Source organism: Protopterus annectens, chromosome 5.part0 (assembly GCF_019279795.1).
Source record: "Protopterus annectens isolate FY-2018-M chromosome 5.part0, PAN1.0, whole genome shotgun sequence".
Lineage (NCBI taxonomy): Eukaryota > Metazoa > Chordata > Ceratodontiformes > Protopteridae > Protopterus > Protopterus annectens.
The window spans coordinates 495,696,575-495,718,155 of record NC_056735.1 but is presented as its reverse complement, the minus strand read 5'-3'; the positions used below and the strand labels follow the sequence as shown (position 1 = coordinate 495,718,155).

The window sequence follows — 21,581 nt, the reverse complement described above, 5'->3', positions numbered from 1 at the left end:
TGCAAGCATTCAAACAGAATATCTATGATAAGAACTGAAGTTTAAAGAGAATATTAAGAAAGGGAAGAAAGTTTCCATGAAGGACAGTGGAATTTTACTTCAGTCTGAAAATGAGCACATGGATTTTATCCACCCAAGGTAAAATGTGTACTATTTTACATACATTTTCATTCATCCATGTTAGCTACGATCCAATGTTTCAGCTCATGCACATGTTTCATAATACCTCAAGAAATTGCACAGCTAGACTTTTCTTTCTGGGCTAACAGTTGTCACAGAAAAGAATTGCAATTATTGTCATCTGGCAGTCTGTTAATGTACTGGCAAAGTCTCCATACAGCAGATAATCTAGCAAGATTCTAGCTGCTCTCTGCATTACAACAAATATCAAAGTAAACAGTGCATATTCAGTACACAACTTAGGCTGTGGTTCACACACTAATCTCAGAATATGATTAAATGAGTCACTTTGAAAAAAATGAGTTCTTAACAAAATATCAAACTCATTAATTTGTTCTGCTACAACTGCTCTTTTCTGTTCAGGGCTGTTAGTAAACCAGACCCCATCTTAGCAAGCAAAGGATATAAGGCAAAGAAACGGTCCTCAAAAGAAGGCCAGCCCATTGCAAGAAACAGTTATACACTTGGTCACATACAGCACTCCAGCAATTTACAGCATTACCCGTGTAATCAAGAGTATATCTTTGGAATGTGTGAGGAAACCACAGCACCTTACAAAAATGGACACAGGTAGGGCATGCAGACTTGATCTGCACAGAAGGCTCCTCAAGAAGTTGTGAAGCATTAACAAGTGTTGTTCCACTATTCTGCCCAAAAATTACACAGAAGGTTAATCATTCATTTAATACTCATTTATAGATAGACCATCAATTCACTAGTGAAGAGACTTGTTCTGGACAAGTACTTTACTTTAGAAACAATCTCCTATGTCATTCTGTACACAAGCCCAGGTGCATGTTATCTTCCTCATTTAATCAACTGTCCTAAAGCATGCATGTATGTCAACAAAATGAAAAGCCCAGTGCAGTCAGCTCTCGTGTGTGACACAGAGCTGGACTTGGTGTAAACCACTGCTAAATAAAAACTGATGGTTATGCAAAGAACGGACAGTCACTGGGAAATACATACACCAAACCAGTTATAGTTTGCTGTGCTATTAAAATAAGTACAGTCAGTACCACTAACAAATATACACCATAAACACTTAAGTGATCAACTTAAATAACTGATTAACGAAAACAGATTTGTAAGGTAGGCTTACTTAACTTCAAAGGAGAAGGAAGCATCTGCACTTTATACATATAAGTGCCTGTTACGGCATAAAAATGAGGGCATACACTGGTTCAGCTTATTAGATCAGTATCTCCTTGTTTAGGCATCTAAATACCGTTGGTAGCATTATTTTGTTAAGAAGAGCTGCCAAATTATTTGAGAGTAATCTGAACCATCGACAGAGGATGGCTGTCCACCCATGTTCTAGACTTGATGAGCAATCATTACAGCCTTACCCATTATAAGCATTACTGCAGTTTTATCATTTTTTTAATGTCATAATAATACTCATCCTGCTACTACACTTCCTGTTTCTCTTCTCTTCAGACACTGAGTACTGTAGGTTTTCCTTCTTAGACTCTGAAACAAGAATGGTATCCTACATTTTTTTCAGAAATTATTAACTACTTATTCAGCAAACTTTGATGTCTCAAACTGTGGGATCTGTGCTTACACACTCTACGAACATGGAGGTACCCCAAGGAGAACTGTTCCTTGGAATGAAAAAAGACTATATGAACTACAACAAGAATGATGCAATCAAAAATCCTACAATGTCTGAGGTGCATAAAAGACTGAGTGTGCACTAAAACATCAAAGGGCGCTACTATTTTGAAAGCTTGACAGGCAAACCTAAAAACTGTCTACAGGTTTAGTAACTGTACTAATAGGCTGTACAATTTGTCCAGTAATGAAGAAAATATTTTAGCCGTTATTTCCTCAGTATATCATGTAATCGTTTCTGTTACCTACCAATATGGCACCTATTGTTTGTGTGGAACAAGAGGTATAGGATGACTTAATTGATTAAGTTTACCCTGCTGTCCAAATCACACACAAACCTCCAAAAGGGAAAGTTAGAATGTATGATGAAAGAGAAACATTACGACTATTAAGAATCCAGTTAGAAATACTGATGTCATGGATTTACCATCATGACTTAAGAGTACACATCTCTTAAAAGACATGAACGTATAGATTTGGAAGATGATGTCATATTTGGGGCAGGCATACTACCACTTATGGGGCTATAAAATCTATCAGAAATAAAGAAAACCATCTAAGCTATTGGAAAGTTTAAGTACTGTAACTTTTGAGTCAAGTAATCTAATCATTAGAAATGACTGTTGTGTAAATTGGACTGTTACAGAGCTGGAAGCTTCAAAATGAGGGAACGCGTACTTTCACCTGGGTAAAATGATGCTCCTTTATACCAGATAATGAACATGCCTTCCATAGTTACTTAGAAATTATCCAAAAGGTTGTAGAGCTATAAACCTGCAAAAGAAGCTGGCAGTTTTCACTGGGCATGGTTAACAAGCTTATTTTCTGGATGGAAAGGAAATATTTTAAAGGTTACATTAACTGCTGTCATTGCCATTTCATTATTTCTTGCATTGTTTCTTTGCAGATATATGACTGCCAGACTTATTGCCTCTAGAAATGGTGTAAAACTGCAAAATATGCTGATTAATGCAAAAAGGATAAGTAGAATTAGAAACTGAATCCACTTCATTAGCCAAAGTTGGGAAAAGATTTGACAATATTTTTGATGAAACAGATTACAAAGCTAAATGACTGTGCTGCCAAAACCTTAATCTTCCAGGTAAACAAGATACAAATGTGGAAAACAAAACTGATTTTTGTTAGGTTGTTGAGAAAAACAGTTTGTATGTAAAAATTATATAAGGAGTATAAAGTGAACATGTTTACAATAACATCAAGCCCATCTGAATACATTGACAGCTGTGAGTATTGCAGTAGTTTAAACTGGACAATGTGTGAGTGATGCTCCAAAGCATCAGGTGGAGGACTAATGAGGTAAAAGAAATGTACAAAATGGTGTTTGAGAGGAATCCATCTTTATTTAAGATGGAGTCTGTAGCATGTGACTGAATTAAATTATTTTGTTTCTTTTATTTAACACAGCACTTTGTGTTAATAACATGCTTAGATGTACATGGATTAAACTTACCGTTAAGGATGTGATAAGAACGTATAAGCATGTTCTATCAGCATAAACTCCATAAATACGTCACGCTTTTCAATTAGTAAATCAGCCACAGCTGTAAAAAACAGTTCTGCTTATGCTTTTTATTACCAATATAAAAAACGTTGCTCTTGTTCTGATGACTGCATAACGTTCATCAGTGAGAAGACACTCTTGCTCTATCAGTTGGTGTGAGGAAATCCTCTGTCAGTACGGCTTTCTGCTGTGGAAGGACCGCGTCATGCACTGGGAGGTCATCATTTCAAGTAGCAAATGCTGTGTTATATACGTCTCTGTTGCTGCCAAAATTTTACTTGTAATGACACAAATTACTGTCATTCATTTTGCCTTCACACTCAAGAGTCAAGTGCCTGCAACATTTTTGCAACTATGAATTGCAACTTTCTTTCCCTTATCATTTGCATGCCATTATGTATGCAAAAGACCACATTTCTTCAGTTGCTTGTCATTAAACTACAATTTCCATATCCTCTTTTGCACAACTGCTCCATGGTGCTATACGGTTTTACAAATTGCTACATATATGCATGCTCTTATTTCAGGTGCCAAAATGCACTGCAAACTTCCTTAAACATTTATGAATACCCTCCTAGAAGAATATTAATGGAAGCAGAGTCAATTCCAAACTGCATTAGTTCTGCGGCCTAGCAGGACGATGCCCTAACTGTGACTCAGATGGTCCGGGTTCGATCGGCAGCCCTGGCACTGGCTTAGCCAATGGGGGTGGGGGAAGAGAGAACAGTAAAGGAGCTAGGCCCATTTACCTCTCTGATGAGGTAGGGAGAGATGGGGGGGGATTGCCGCTAAAATGTTTTGTAGCTGCTGTGCCACTGGCGTCTGCAGGAGAACACTGCAGACTGTACACTAGGTAGCAGAAGAGTGGGACCTTACCAAAGCAGATGTGAACATGCAGCAGCAGGGTTAATCTTGTGTGTCTCACTGCACACCTATAAAAAGATGAGACACACACACAGGCACTTCACCACCGAGAGGGAAAATTCACCTCACTGGGTCTAGACATTTGATAAAAGCAAACCTGAAACCGATATAGAGGGAAGGGGGTAGGGCTTACTATACCATCCATTACCAGTATGGCCATCTTCCATCTCTCACTGGACAACAAAGATGCTAAATGGATAGAAGTAAAAGAAAGAACAAGAAGTTTAAGGATATGAAATGGGATGAAATAACAGAGAGATTGAAACAAAGTTAAGAAAAGCCTCTAACTGTAAAACCCCAGGTCCAGATGCAGTACCTAACTTTTGGTTAAAAGTATTAACATCTTTGCACGAGGATTTAGCCACGAGTAAGAACTACTTATATGCGCACCCCGAACAGACACCAGACTGGCTAACAACAGGCAAAACAATGCTCTTACTTAAGAGTGAACCTGCAAGTTCTTTCTTCTTCTTTCGGCTTTTCCCGGTTAGGGGTCACCACAGCGAAACTCCGGTCCGCCAGTGATTGGCAGTACATTTTTATGGTGCTGAGATGCCAGCTCGACGCCCAACCTTCAACGAAGGCATGACCATTCACACGTCTTTCGAATGCCACTCGATCGCGGGGAGGACATGCAGACTCCACACAGAAGGTGCTCCAGCCGAGAATCGAATGGCGGAACGTCTTGCTGTGAGGCGACAATGCTACCGCTGCACCATCGCGGCTTACTAGAGTGAACCTGCAAGCTACCCTAAAAATTATAGGCCAATAACTTGCCTTCCGGTGACGTATAAACTATTAATGGGAATCAACACTGACAGAGTTTATGGTCATTTAGAAGAAAACTCAATTATGGCAGTAGAACAAAAGGGCAATAAAAGAAAGTCATATGGAACAAAGGATCATGTGTTGTTAAACAAAGTTATAGCAGAGAACTGTAAAATGGAAAGAATCTAAGTATGGCATGGATTGACTACAAAAAAGCATTTGATAGTATTCCACATTCATGGATAAAAGAGTGCTTAAAAATGTATAAGATACACCCTACACTGATTGACTGCATTACAGTAACCATGAAACAATGGCAGACCACTCTGCAATTAAGCCATGATAAAGGACAGATTATTATCCCAGGGATAAAAATTAAAAGGAGGATATTCCAGGGTGACTCTCCGTCAGCGTTGCTATTCTGCCTTGCCATTAATCCATTAAACAGTTTAACAGCTTAGGGCATGGCTACAACTTGGCACCTGGAAAAAACAAAGTCTAATGACTTATCTTCTCTTTGTCGATGATTTAAAACTGTACAGCTCATCAGATAAGGAACTGAAAGCACAGCTGCAGGTTGTCAAAACGTTTTCAGATGATCTTAGAATGTCATTTGGTCTTGATAAATGTGCAAAAGCAACCTTTAAAAAAGGAAAATTGCAACACCAGGAAAACATCAGTTTGGGACAAGAATGTGATATAAAAGAACTTGAGCAAGAGGGACTGTATAAACCTTGGGAACTGATGAATGATCAGCAATAAAACTTGAACAAATGCGAATAAAACTCAGTAAGGAATACTTTAGAAGACTTAAATTAATCCTGAGAACAGCATTGACATCTAGGAACAAGATCCATGCTATAAATCAATTTGTTCTTCCTGTCCTAATGTGCAGTTTTGGAGTGACCGACTGGCCCCAAAAAGTGCTGGATAGATTAGATATTAAAACAAGAAGGATGCTTCATGCTCACTAAATGATTTATAAAAATCAGTGTATACCAAGATGATATATTCCCCGTTCCGAAGGAGGGATGGGCCTCCTTGAAAGTGATTACATGTATAGATCTGCAATCGTGGGACTCCACACATATCTACTGACCTCACAAGATCCAAATGTAATTAAAGTTTTCAAACATGAGGAGAATAAATCTAAGATGACTTCTCTGCTTAATTTTGCAGAAGCATATCGACGTCAAGCAGAAATGAAAATCAAACCAGAAGTAGATAACAGGTAGCAACTGAATATGCCAAAAAAACAAAAGAAAGAATATAAGGTGAAGGACCAGATGAAAAGGCAAGAAATGTGGAAAAAACATAAATATAGTTGCAAGTATAGAAAACTTCTGGAAGAACCTCATGTTGACCAGAAACGAACACAGGAATGGTTAAGGAAAGGCAAATTCAAACCAAGAAATGAAAGGTTAATATTGGCAGCCCAAGACAGTGGGCTATGTACATGCTGGTTTACAAAGTCCATTGAATATGGATGATATATGTGGGAGAAACAGACAAATGTAGGTTTTGTAAAACCAAACTGGAAACAGTCACTCACCTTGTTGCTAGTTGCGACACACTAACAGCAGAAGGACTGTATACTGAAAGGCATATTAATGTGGCGAGACTGTTGCATTGGGGAATGTGCAAACAGCATGGTACTGAAGTGGCTGAAAAACACTGGAATCATGAGCCACAAATCATCACAGAAAATGATGAAGTTTATATCACATGGGCTCAGCCATTACCAACTGTCCAAAAGATGGATGCTAGAAAACTGGATATAGTGGTCCAAAAAAAGAAGACAAAAGTAGCATTGATCATTAAAATTGCCATACCCAGTGACTACAGTGTCTTGAGTACTGAGAGACACAAAGTCATAAAATATCAGGATCTGCAGGCAGAAATTAAAGCAATGTGGAAGAAAGATACCCAGACAGTTCCACCAGTAATGGGAGCAATGGGTCTTATAAAAAAGAATTTACAATCGTATTTGGATATGTTACCAACACATGTAACTCCATACAAACTGCAGGAGTCATTACTGGGCACATTGTGGGTGCTGCAAAGAGCACTACTGGCTGACATCAAAGACTGAAACAATACTAATTTCATGAACTTTACTCATACTTCGACTTAGGAATGGGGTCCATTCCTGTCATGGTATTAGAAACCCAAAAGACTTGGAGAAATTAAAAAGACAGCAAAGCCTTGCCTCAGTGGATAAAAAAGGAACAAGTGGGTTATCTAGCTGTCCAGGGAGGAGAGTTGATGTCCAGCATAAGGTTAGTTGAAAATTAGCCCTCTAAAAAAATGTTAAATTCTCAGGTACTCTAATATTTCTAAAGTTTCACTGGGGCAGATGGCAACAACACAATTTTGTTTTAAAAATTCACACCACAGGGGAATAGCAAAATCATTAGTTAGGCTTTTCAGACTTACTTTGAGAAATTTGCTATAAACAAAAGCACATTCACAATAGTATGCATCTAGTCATCAGCAGAGGATTCCCAAACAGACAGCGGTTAGCGTTGTCACCTCACAGCAAGTTCTCCAGTTCGATCCTCGGCTGGGGTGCCTTCTGTGTGGAGTCTGCATGTCCTCCCTATAGTCGTGTAGGTTTCCTCCGGGTGCTCCGGTTTCCTCCCACATCCCAAAGACATGCTGTAGGTGGAGTGGACACTCTAAATTAGCCATAGGCATGAGTATGTGCGTGTGTGTGCCTTCTGTGGAAGGTTGGGCGCCGGGCTGGCAATTCGACACTGTAAAACTCCACTGCCAATCATGAGCGGACAGGTGATCTGCTGTGGCGATCCCTAACCGGGAAAAGCCAGAAGAAGAAGAAGAAGAAGAAGCATGCTCAGGCATATTGATAGGATCAAAGTAAGAGACACACTGACCTTCAGAGGAACAGCCCCACTAAGTGACATACAAACTACTGTGACTAGCTTTATCTGGGATACATTATTAGAACTGTAACAGAATAATAGAGGCCTTTGATACTATTCCCCACTCAGGCATAATAGATAAACTCTCTCAACTGGGCATCAATCCATATGTTACCAGATGGGTAGCAAACTGGCTCACTGATAGAACTCACATAGCCAAAACTGGGGAAGCCACCTCAAGCAGTAGACCTGTAACAAGCGGTGTACCCCTGGGTTCGGTCTTGGGGCCTCTGTTATTTGGGATATACTTTTCTGAGGTGCAGGTCAAAACCACTGGGCTATGGTTGACCAAGTTTGCAGATGACTGCAAGCTGGGTGCTGTAATCAATTACCCTAGTGATGTGGACATCCTCCAAGAGGGCCTCACTGAGACAAGTGACTGGTGCCAGAAACATGGCCTCAAGCTGAATACCAAAAAATGCATCATCATCCCCTTTGGGGAGAGTGATGTCCCCACAAATTATCACATTAATAACAACGTCCTAAGCATTCAATCAGTTGTGAGGGATTTGGGCACACAGGTTTATAGCAACCTGACTTTTGACCACCCTGTTAATTCCATTGTACGGAAAGCCTTCTACATGGCCCACCTCATAAGTAAGGGTATCTCATCGAGGGATAAGGAAGTCATAACATCCCTGTATTCTTCCCTTATAAGGCTCATTACTGAGTACAACTCTCCTTTCGGCATGTACCTTGCAAAGCACATGCAGCAGCTAGAGAGACCACAGCGGTTCCTCACCAGGAGAATCCAGGGCCTCAAATATCTACCATACACAGATAGGATAAAAGCCCTATCCCTCTACTCTGTTTCATACAGACTCCTCAGAGGTGACCTCTGTCTGGCATACAAGGTGATCAAGGACCCCAACTTGATGAGACTGCTGCATATCCGCAAGTCAAGCTCCACTTGAGCAATCCACACGCATGGCCTCAACTTGGGTTGTGACATCAACAAGACTTGTTGGCAGGACAGATTTGTGTCCCAGAGACTCCCCCGTCTGTGGAACAGACTCCCTCTCCACATCAAGTAGAGCAGCTCTTTACCCCTTTTTAAGCGCAACCTGGATAACTGGATGGGAAACAGAAAATATACCCCTGGGATTCCACCCATGTCCCTGCTGAACAGGGGCATCGGGTGCCGATTTGTCTAAACATGGGCTAGAGTCTTGGCTAGGCTTATAAGGGCCTCAGGGCCAATAGCCTAGTAACTTCCTATGATCCTATGAACCTCAGAGATAATAGAAAAAGCTGGGAAATATCTGTTAAAATATTCGTTTCCTGAATTAAACATGCTTTTAGTAAAACAGTAGAATGAAAATGTTTGTCTCAGCAAAGACAGGGAGGAAGAGAACAGTTTTAAACTACCAGTATGCAAAAAAATTATCTTTCTGACGCAAAAAGTGAAAAACAGGATCAGACACTGGAAAAAACAAAACGTTAGAATCTGAAATCAAATTTCCAAACACATTTTTTATATTGTCATTCTGCCAAGAAACCAAATTACCTCCATATACTCCAGGCAACAATGGCAGAGAACAGTTAGACATGATAACCTGTATATCCATGAACAGGTGATTGGAACCTGTTACTAGATGCCCATTCTAAATAGAGGAACACACTTTTTTTTTTTTTTTTTTTTTTTTAAGATACAGGAGGCCATTCCTACCCTGTAAACGATGCTTGCCACCAAGCATAGACTTCAAGAAGAAAATAACACTATTTTACATCCTGTAACTTTTCTGGCTATAAACTGTAATTTAAAGTCAAGTTCCTTTTTGTTGCAGCTGAACAATCAGAAACCCTACTTATCTTGTCCTTGTATGAGCTAAGAAAATTTTAAGAAAGGTAACTTTCAAAGATGATGCATGCTAGAATAACAAATGCAAATGTAGACAAAAAAGAATCAGTATAACTAATAACTTCCTATCTAAAACACTCAAAACTGCATCCAGTTAAATAGTTCTATCCAACCCAAAGGGTAAAAAAGGACACAGACAAACCATTCAGTAAAAACTGCAAAGAAAACCCAGACAAGCTAGAGTTTCAATGTGTGATACCTTATACCTCCTGTAGCAGAAGCCCATGGGATATAGGCAAATGACCCCTTAAGGACATCAAGTGTTTCAGCTACATGGCTTCTAAATGTCCATGACTTTTTAATTTTATTTATTAATTTATTTTTCAAGTCTTTATGGTTAGATTGAGGTCAATAAAGACAAATCCCGCTAGATGTGCACATGTACGTTTCAGCCTTTTTACTGACCTCGTCAGCACAGCATAACTGAATAGTATGGCTATACTGCAGAAACACAGGGCCATTAAATCGAGCTGATGCCCATACAGATTAAAGTGTCTGCAAAAATATCCCAACTACCATCCAAACCATTAAGAATTTAAGAAATTCATTAAGAAATGCTGTGCAACTTGTCTTCATTAACTTCTTTAACCATGATGAAATATCAGCATGCAAACACGTGAAATACATTTTCATACCTCAAGTCCCAAAAGACGAGCAAAAAAGTTGGACCCCAAGTCAGCGATGACTACATAGAAAGCTATACATGTTCCCAGCATCAGACCAATCATACTAAGGAAAGAAAATACATTATTACTATACTATACAGCAAACAATGCAAGCAAACAGTGCAATATGTATAATTAAAGATTTTTTTCTCTGTGCATCCCTAGAGAAATATAAACATCTCAAATACAGTGTGTAGCAGCTAGGGATAAACTACTACAATAAAAAAGGCTCTGATCTGCTCAAATATCACACCACAGAAGCAGCTCAAATTTACTTTAAACAAAAATGGGACTGCTACAAATTAATCAGTTAAGTACAAGTAGGCTGCAATTAGAATTTATGGTGTATACTTTGCAGAATACAGTTTCTTCAAAGGGAACAAAATGGCGTTTTATTGTAAAACAAGAAGTTATGTACTCACCATAACGTTCGATGTATGTAGTCCATCTCGCCTCACATTCTTACCCATGGGTTCGGAGCCGAATATCGGCTCTATCTCGGCCTATTTACTAGCTAAGTCTCTGATTGGCTGGGCTAAGAAGGTATCCCATAAGTACACTGCTTCGCATCCCCAGATCTAGTTTGCTGCAAATAACTCAGTTATTGCATACATAACACACATCCATACAAACAAATTATCCAAACAAATTAATCAAAGGGACTCTGCATGATAAAATCTAACCTCCAAATCTTCCAGGCAGGGGGAAGACAGGAGGGTAAGTAAGAATGTGAGGCGAGATGGACTACATACATCGAACGTTATGGTGAGTACATTTTCTTGATGTTATGTAGTCCTATCTCGTCTACATTCTTACCCATGGGACAGCGTCCCTAGCACCTACAACCTGGGTGGCTCATAGGAAAATACTCCTGAGAACTGTGGAGCCAAATGAAGATCTGCCCCTGGAGACCACGTCCAATTTGTAATTACACACAAAGGTGTGAGGAGAAGCCCAAGTGGCCGCAGCACATATATCATCCATCGACAATCTAGCTTGATAGGCTGTGGATGTGGAGACAGCTCTTGTGGAGTGGGCTTTAGGTGGAAAGGGCAAAATTTTACCTGCTGTGTGATAAATTAAGGAAATACAGCTGGCTATCCATCTAGAGAGTGTGACCTTAGATACCTGAGAACCAAGCCGGTTTTTGGAAAAGGAGACAAAGAGTTGGTCAGATTTCCGAAAATCTTTTGTCCGATGGAGATAGAAGCGTAACTGTCTATGTACATCTAATTGGTGAAATCTGAATTCTGCCTTGTTGGAAAAATTGAGGAAGAAAACTGGCAGCTCAATAGACTGATTTACATTAGACAGGGAAGCCACTTTGGGAAGGAATGACGGGTTTGGTCTAAGGGAGACTATCTTTATGGAAGATCAAATATGGGGGTTTGATGGAAGGGGCTTGGATTTCGGAGACCTGCCTCGCTGAAGTGATAGCTATTAAAAAAGCTGTTTTCCATGTTAGAAACTTTAACTCGCAGGTAGCTGCAGGCTCGAAGGGTGGAAGAGTGAGGGCTTGAAGAACAAAATTGAGGTCCCAGGGCATAACAGGTTGTGATACTGGGGGACGAAGCAATAGGGTACCTTTTAGGAATGCTTTACATAGTCTGTGTGTCATAAGGCTAGGCTCATTGGCCACGTGGAAGTTTGATATAGCCGCCAGCTGAACTTTGATGGTGGCTGAAGCGGACCCCTGATAGAACAATATAGACAAAAATTCCAAAACGGAATCAATTGGAGCCGTGTAGGGATCAATGCCTCTGGAATGAGCCCATATAGAGAATCTTTTCCATTTGCTAAAGTACATTTTTCTAGTGGATGGTTTATGAGAGGATGACAAAATATGGACTACATCTGGCGAAAAATTATGGCATCTGACTAAGGATGGAAGTGGAGTAGCCAGGCTGTCAGCCAGAGTGTCCTCAGAGAGGGGTGGAACTGTCCCGACATGTTTGTCAGTAAGTCTGGAAGAGGTTCCAGAATCCAAGGAGTAACCACAAGGTAGGGTTGAAGGAAGGGGAACCATACTTGACAAGGCCAGTATGGGGCAATCAGAATCATCGTGCTTCCCAAGGATTGCGCTTTCTGAATCACCCTTGAGAGAAGGGGAAATGGAGGGAAAGCATAAAGCAGACCGGAGGGCCAATTGTGAGCTAGAGCATCCCTGGGTGATTCCCCCGGTGGGGGGATCAACGAGAAGTAGTTGCTGCATTGAGAGGGCTGGCAAAAAATGTCGCAGCAAGGTTAACCCCATCTGCTGAAGATTCGCTCTGCCACCAGGCAATTCAGGGACCACTAGTAGGGCATAAGAATTGCCCTGCTTAGCTTGCCCGCTATCACATTGGTCTTCCCCGGGATGTGCGTTGCCACTAGAAACCATTGGGAAGCTATTGCCCAATGCCACACGTGCATGGCCTCCCTGCATAGTGGATAGGATCGGGTTCCTCCTTGCTTGAGATACCACACTACTGACATGTTGTCTGAGTGTATCGCAATAGTCCCTAGAGGGAGGACTTCTTGAAGTGCCTGCAACGCAAGAAGCACTGCTCTCATCTCCAGGACGTTTATGTGCAAATGTATCTCATGTTCCTGCCACGTGCCTTGGACCATCCTGCCGAGATAATGCCCCTCCACCCTATCTGGGAGGTGTCCGTGGTCACTGTGGCCACAGGGACGGGTGGAACAAAGTTTTCCTACTTTCAAGTTGTTGGTGCACAGCCACCAACGAAGGTCCTGCTTGCATCTGTCTGTCATTAGGATTGAATGGGATAGCGGAAGTCTTTGGAGAGACCATTGGACAAAGAGAAGCCATTGCAGAATTCTCATGTGTAATCTCGCTAACGGGACCAACATGATAGTAGCTACCACGGTCCCTAGGAGTTGAAGAATCAGTCTTGCCTTCACATGTCTCAGAGGCATCAGCGTGAGAATTTGTTATTGCAACCCTGTGATTCTTTCTTGTGGTAGGAACGCTCGCATTTGAATGGTGTCCAGCTCGGCTCCTATAAAGGTGATGCACTGTAAGGGCAACAAGGCAGATTTTTTTCCAGTTTATCGTGATGCCTAATTGGTGACATAGACTGATGGTAGTGTCCCTGGTCTGAATTAGTAGATGCCTGGTGGGGGCGATGAGGAGCCAGTCGTCCAGGTACGGAAACACCTGGAATCCTTTACGTCTCAAGTGAGCCGTCACCACTGCCATACACTTGGTGAACACCCTGGGGGTTGTGGTGAGACCAAAGGGCAGGGCTCGAAACTGGAAATGTCTGGCTCTCAGCCGGAAGTGTAGATGACACCTGGATGCCCTGTCCATTTTGATATGGTAGTAAGCATCCTTCAGGTCGATGGAGCACATCCATACTTCCTTTCCCAACAATGGGAGAATAGATTGTAGGGTGACCATACAGAATTTGGACTTGTGTACATAATGGTTGAGTTGACTGAGATCTAGTATGGGTCTCAGGTCCCCTGTTCTTTTCGGCACCAAAAGAATCTTGAGTAAGTCCCTAATCCGGTCTGGTCTGAGGGGACTGGTTGGATGACTCCTTTTCCTAGCAGCTGAGATATCTTGGAGGCTGCTTGATCCCTTTGACTGGGTGGAACGTCTGGGATTTTTCTTATGGGAGGGGGTACTGAAGAGAATGGAATGGTGTAACCTCCAGAAATTATCCTTAATACCCATCGGTCCTGGGTGATGTTTCCCCAGGCTTCCGGATACAAGGAAATTCGACCCCCGACTGGCTCCGGATAAGCACAGTCAGGCACACCCTCAGGAATGAGAGTATGGGGGGGCCACGAAAAGAGTCGCTGTCCCCGGAATTGCGGGGGCCCCCTCTGCCTCTGGGGTGACGTCTCCCTGAATAACTCCCCCCTCCCCTGCCTCAGGAGAGGGTTTCACCTTGTGCGGCAGGAAAAAAACCTTTGTGATTTCTTGAACCACATATTTCCTCCTCGCTGAGCCTTGGGATAAGGTCTAGATGGGAGGGAAAAACGGACCCCTACGGCAGACAGGGTCTTTCCCTCTTGCTAGCACCTGGTGAGGGTGTCTTTCACTTTGGTCCCAAACAAGAAGGAACCATCAAAAGGGGCATCAGTGAAGGAAGACTTGAAGACCTCTGCAAAGTGACACAGGCACAGCCAGGCTTGCCTTCTAAGGGCTACACCTGAGCTGGCTGCCCTACTCGCTCCCTTGGCTGCATACAAAATGAGTCGCATGGACGAGTTTGCGATGGAGTTGAGGGTAGAATCCTGTGCGTTGACTGTCTGAGCCACCTCTTCAGGTATGTTACCCGCAAGAGTATCTCCCAACTCCTTAAGGAGATCTCTCTGGAGCCAAGTGAAATGTGATAAGTAATTCAGCAACCTTAAGGTGAAGGTGGCTGAAGACAAGGTACGCTTCCCGTACCGGTCCACAGTCCTAGACTCCTTGTTAGGAGGATGGACCGAAGAGGAAGACTCTGCAACTTCCTTCTGGGTGGCTGCTGCCATCACCATGGCATCTACCGGGACTCCCTTTGTCAGAAATTCTTTTCCGTGAGGGGCGGAGAGAAATTTGTTGGGGCGCCGAGGTACTGGCTCCACAGAATCAGGGTTTTCCCACACCCTTCGACAAATAAGGTCAAGAAGTTCATCGAAGGGTGGAGACACCCAGGAGGCGGAAGGTTGAGCGCCAAAAGCCTTAAGGAATACTGACTCCTCTTCGGAAGGGGTTTTGGAAGGCCAGTCTCCTCTTTGTTTCAGTATCTCCAGGATATCGGAGAAGGAAACATCATCAGAGGAAGACTTGGGGGATCCTTCCGATATCTCGAGGACAGTATTGGAAACGAGAGACTCATTCTGGGAGTCTATGTGCTTCCTCTTGCACAATTTCTTTCTGGGAGGTTCCTCAGGCACAGGCTCTGAGGGACCTTCAGAAAGTGGGGGACCGCTTGTGGGGGTATCCTTAGGGCCTGTCGCTCTGCTGTCCAAGGATAGGTGGGTGTCAGAAGCTCTCGCCGGAGTGGTAGGGGATGGAATGACTGACCCGAGTAACGTAGCTGACGACCTGGCCAGCGCGCTCCGCATGGCCTCGAAGGCGGGTCCCCCCCGAGCCAGAGGACCGACCGGCCTCCAAGGCCATGACCGGGACCGGGGTCCCCCTAGCCGATGCACCGAGTGGGAGACTCTGAACCAAAAGATGTCCCGAGGCATCCCCTTCGGGCCTGACCGAGGAGACCCGAGTCTCGAACCCTGTGGACGGAACCAACATGGTCGGAGCCGAGGTCGGCACCGATAAACCCAAAGGGGGTATTGGAGCCGGCACAGGAACATCACTCGGAGCGGAACATACCGGCTCTGACAGCAAGGATGTGCTTGGAGGAGGAATCGATGAAACAACCAGAGGAATTGGCTCCGGAGCCGACTGGGTCAGAGCCGAAAACAATTTAGCCAACACCGGCGACTGCAGGAGCCTCTGCACCACCCTATCCACATCCAAATCAGAAAGCCTGGAGGATTTGGAGGAGATGGATGGAGACTGAGACCTCTTATCAGGTGAACCATGCCTCACACTCGGCAACTGGCTCCAAACAGGTTCGAGAATGATCGGAGCGGACGCTGAGTCACTTAACACAGATACCTCCTGCGGCCCCGAAGACAGTGGAGCCGAGGAAGCAGTATCCAATATATGAATCTTCTCCGGAGGCTCTGAAGATGCCGATGGAGCCGGAGACCTTTTCTTGGACTTGGAAGACTTCGATTTCAGCTGGGAGCTGGGAGCCGAATCTACAGCCTCCTCAAAAGATGGTTTAAGCAGTCCCTTTAAAATCAATTTGTTTTTCCTCTCTTGGAGCACCCTAGGACTGAAGGTGTGGCAAAAGCTACACGACTCCTGTAAATGGATGGCTCCAAGACAGTAGACACAGACAGAGTGTCCATCCGTGATGGACATTTTATATCCGCACTTTGAACACTTTTTAAAGCCAGAAGGCTTATGTTCTTTCTGATCTTTAGACATATCCGAAGAGTTAACAACTTCCAATGGGTGCAAAGCACACAGCATAACTACAGCCCTTGGGAAACCACAAAGAACACTAATAAACACACAAACACAACTACCGCAGCAAGAGTAGCTATTAAAATAGCTTTTTAAGTATGAAGCAACCAATTTCTGAAGAGAAATAAGTCAAAAAGGGTACTTAGCCACAGCCAAGCGAGACCACGTCCGAGCTCTACAAGCGGCAAACGAGATCTGGGGATGCGAAGCAGTGTACTATGGGATACCCTCTTTGCCCAGCCAATCAGAGACTTTTGAGCTAGTAAATAGGCTGAGTCGGAGCCGATATTCGGCTCCGAACCCATGGGTAAGAATGTAGGCGAGATAGGACTACATAACATCATACATTTCTAAGTCAACTAAACCTGCCATAGCTCCCAATGAGAGGGGGAGCCCTACAGTCTCTGCAGAAAGCAGCATTTGCAGTATAACGCATGGCAAGATACTGTAAAAACAGAAACAAAGAAAGTGGGAAATGCAACGTGAAAGGGAAAAATGACAAAACAAGAAAACTAAGCACTTTGCCAGCTCCAATGACATACAGGGATAAAGTTCTGACTATGATACAGGTGGTGTGCATTGTTGGAACTGGCATGAGGGAGAAGTACAGTGGCATGTTTGTACCACATTCTCTCTCTTCAAAAGGAGAAGGGATTGGTAGTGTATTCTCTCAAAGCATTTTCCAACAGTTGAATCTCCTGTGGAGAGTTAAGACCATACAGGACTACTAGGGCAAGCTGTCTTGAATATTTAAGTCATGGGTGGAAGTGAGTGACTCGCCCTCACTGACATCAATTGCATGATAAATCCTGTGGGCATCTGAAATAGGACTAGGGCATTAAGCAGAAACCCCTGCTCTTGGAATAATGATGGTGCCACTCTTCACTGCTTGGCCCCAATCATCAAAAGGAATGAATAGGTCACATGGCTCTCATCTCCCACGGGACAAATGAGGTTAAAACAGCAAGCAGAAGGAAGCGGGGTGGATAGCTTGACAGCCACCAAGGTAGGAGCAAAAACTGGTAAAGTAAGCATTTTTACAGAATGCCTCCTTGGGCAGTCACAGAGTCACTTCCCAGGGCTCCAGTTGATTTGGTCATGACTTTGAAATCACACATTTTTCTTTTGTTAAGAAGAAATTACTTGTATTTGAAGTCTGAGGCTAATTATTGCAGGCACCATTTTCTAGGTTTAGGATCTGTGGCAAAGTGAAATAAGTTAGAAAGTATAGCTGTGTAAAATCTTTCCATAACCATAGATGTACTTCTCTTCTGTGTTGCAATATTCTTTACATATGGGTTGCAGTCCGCCAAATGACCCAATGTCCGGCCTGTATACAAAAGCTTATTGCCACTGCCTGTATATGGGATGGCACAGAGAACATCAGCCATAAAAGGAACATCCACATGTACTATCTTCAGCATAAGTTAGCAACATGAGGAAAAGAAATCCAATGGGTACATAAAAAGGAAGTCATCCTAGGAAATAAGTAGTAGTAGTAGGGGGAAGGCAGGTGGGATAGATTACTGCAACATAGAAGAGAAGAACCTCTACGGCTATGGTAAGATTTTACACAGCTACTCTATGTCCTTCTATTCAATGTTGCAGTATTCTTTACATATGGGAGCATGCAAAAGCTCAAAAGGAACCCAGGGAGGAGGATGGAGTAAAGGCAGATAATGAAGAAGCATTTTCTACAAATCCATGCAGAATTGCCCTAGCAAATCCTGCCCTGGATCAGGAGATAGTGTCCAACTTGTAATGCTTTGTAAAAGTATGAACAGATGACAAAGTAGCAGCTTCCAAAATGGAATGAGCATCTAGACCTTTGAACAAAGCCCCTGAGGAGGTAACATATCTGGTAGAATGGGCCTCAGAGAATGATAAAGATTTTCCATGAAAGTCACAGCAAAACACAACAGTCTTAGAAATACAAGAAGAGAGTTTTTTGGAAACAGGTAAACCCAAAACCCTGGGATGAAAGGACACAAAAAAGTAGATCAGACTTCCTAATATTCTTTGTTTTGTCAAGGTAAAACCGGAGTTGTTTATGCACATCTAAGGAATGCAGAACCCTCTCACTAAGAGAGTGAGGTGAGGCGAAGAAAGTAGGCAACTGGGTGGACTGATTAAGGGACAACTCATTCACCACTTTGGGCATGAAAGATGGATTTGTTCTCAAAAATACTCTATCCTTGTAGAAAACCAAAAAGGGAGGGGGTGAAGTCATCAATGCCTGAATCTCAGAGACCCTTCTAGCAGAAGGGTTAAAGGTACTAGGAGTACCCTTTTCCATGTGCAAAACTTCAGAGAAGTAGAGGCAGCTGGCTCAAAAGGGGCCAGAGTAAGCTTCTCTAAACCATAGTTAAGATCCCAAGGAAAAGGAACTGGTTTCCTGGAAGGTTTCACGTGTAGGATGCCTTTAAGAAAAACCTTCACTTCTAGCCTTGAAACTAAGGGGGAGTTAGCGGCAAGAAAGCAGACAAAGCAGAGCAGTGGACTTTGAGGAATAGGAAAGGCCACCATTAAGCAACTCACACATGTAAGAAAGCACTAAAGGAATGTCTAAAGAAATGGGGGTTTCTTTTCTTTTGTGGCATCAGATAGAAAATCTCCACTTGGAAATATAAGATTTCCTTGCATTGGGTTTCCTGGCCTACTGCAAAACCCTAAGCATGTCCTTAGAAAACAGGTACCTTAAGAGATCAAAACTTGATCACCCACAAGGTCAGCTGCAGAGCTGACAGATGTGGATGAATCAAGGATCCCTTGTCCTGAGTAAATAGGTCCAACTGGTGAGGTAACTTGTAGTGATGGCTCTTGGCTAATCACAGAAGAGGGAACCAGTGCTGTCTTGGTCAAAAGGGGGTCACAAGCAAGATTTTTGTTTTTTCCTGCAGAATTTACAGCAAGATTTTTGAATTAGAGGGAAGGGGAAGGATGCATAAAGAAACATCCCCTTCCATGACAAGGATAGAGCAACCATCTTCCAAGCCTGAGGGTGAGGGACCCTGGCACAAAAAAGAGGAAGTTGTCTGTTCAGAGGGGAGGTGAAGAGGTTCATTTCTGGAGTACCGCAATGGAGAACTAGATCCAGGAAAACATCCCTGTGAAGCATCCACTCATGGGATTGTGCCATGTATCTGCTTAATGCATCTACCACTGAGTTCTGAGCAGATGGGAGGTACACAGCATGCAGTGTCACTTTGTACTGGATAGCCAATTCTCATGCTTTGATGGCTAGGCTACAAAGAAGATAAGATCTTGTGCCCCCCCTGATTATTTATGTAGCAAAAGGACAGTGGTATTGTATGTAAGAATATTCAGTGGTCCTGGCAAAAATAGAGGATGAAAAGTCTGCAAGGCCAGAATCAGAGCCCTCATCTCTTTGATGTTGATGTGCTCCCTCTGTTGAGAAGGGGATCAAAGACCCTGTACCTTCCTGGAAGTAAAAGTTGCTTCCCAACCTAAATCTGAGGTGTCTGTAAAGAGCTGATAAGCTGGCTGGGATACTTTAAGTGGAAGGCCAGGGTTCTGATGAGTTGCTGCATTCACCAAAGCAAGTCTGTTTTCAGGCAGGGAAGAAGAGGAATCAAGACGTCTAAAGGATGAACATGTTGGGCCCAAACTGTCTTCAGAAACTAGTGGAACGTTCTCATGTGTAATTTTGCAAAAGGCAGCATGGGGATTGTGGAAGCCATGAACCCTAGCAGTCTCAAAAATTCCCTGGTCGTGATGGAAGTAACAGGCAGAAGAGACTCCCCTTAGAGAGAGGGCTTTTTCTTAAAGAAGAAAAAACATTGTCAAGGCAAGGAAGAGAATGTCGTCCAAGTAGGGGTAAACCTGATGCCCCTTCACCCTTAGGTAGGCAATGGCTGGGGCTAGGCACTTTGTGAATACCCTTGGAGCAGTGGAAAGACGAAAATGCAAGGCAGAAAACTGAACATGCAAAGAACCCAATGAGATGTGCAAAAACTTCCTGAACTGAGGATAAATAGGGATATGCAGGTAGGCATCCTTGAGATCCAGAGAAGCTAGGAAAGACTGAGGAGAAACCAGGGGAAAAAGAGATTGCAGAGATAGCATCCTGAAAGAAGGCACCACCAGGAATGTGTTTAAGAGGAAGAGATCTAGGATAGGCCTCCAAGGACCATCTTTTCTTGGCCCAAGAAATATCCTGGAGTAAAATCCATTTCCCTGTTCGCCTGGAGGAACAGCCTGAATGGTGCCTTGGTTGGACAGCTGAGCAAGCAACAGAATGAACAGATGAAGTTGACTGACAGGAGGCTGAGGTATCCCCTGGAAGGGTGGAAGAGTCTTCCAAGTCATAAAGTATCCCTTTTGGAATAAAATAAAAATATTGAATTTCATGAAAATTAGATGTGAACTTGTAAAATGTACATAGTTATTACTAAAATACATTTTTCTATAGATGTTACTAGAAAAATCTTCTTAGTAAAATCACAAGTTCAATGTCCAAAACATTAACTGTAGTTCCAATGCTGCTAATCTCAAATTTCAACCACCTGAGACTACTATTCATTTGTTCAGGCTACTATTCATTATTACTATTCATTCTTTTATCTGGGTTTGTTCCCAAAGATAAAAAGAACAAAGTTAGTGTTTATGATAATAAGAACTTGTTAGCCATCCTCATTCCAATGAGTTTAGAGGGAGAACAGCTTATAGGGATCATTGAAAATAACTGGAAGGTAATTTTAGGAAATAAGGATTTCAGAGATACAGTAGATATTAAGCCAACTTTTATTTATAAAAATACCTCGGGACGAGTGATCTCCATCCATGCTGAAAGGGAAAGAGAAAGGTGAAGAGATACAGGGGTATGACTTGGAAGAACTTGATCGTCACAGAGAACTAAAGGGCTGCTGAGGTAGTTTTAGGAAATAAGGATTTGAGAGATACAGTAGATATTAAGCCAACTTTTATTTATAAAAATACCTCGGGATGAGTGATCTCCATCCATGCTGAAAGGGAAAGAGAAAGGTGAAGAGATACAGGGGTATGACTTGGAAGAAGAACTTGATCGTCACAGAGAACTAAAGGGCTG

The 21,581-nt window shown here is 42.7% G+C and overlaps 1 protein-coding gene across 1 annotated transcript in view; it reads right to left on the bottom strand.

The window, feature by feature from the left end:
- Positions 1 to 21,581, bottom strand: part of SLC38A10 (solute carrier family 38 member 10) — a gene marked incomplete in the record, with an annotated part of 1,157,663 nt that overhangs the window by 1,008,600 nt on the left and 127,482 nt on the right. The window contains 1 exon segment of the mRNA XM_044072422.1: positions 10,450 to 10,543. Within this exon segment, the coding sequence (XP_043928357.1) occupies positions 10,450 to 10,543 (94 nt within the window).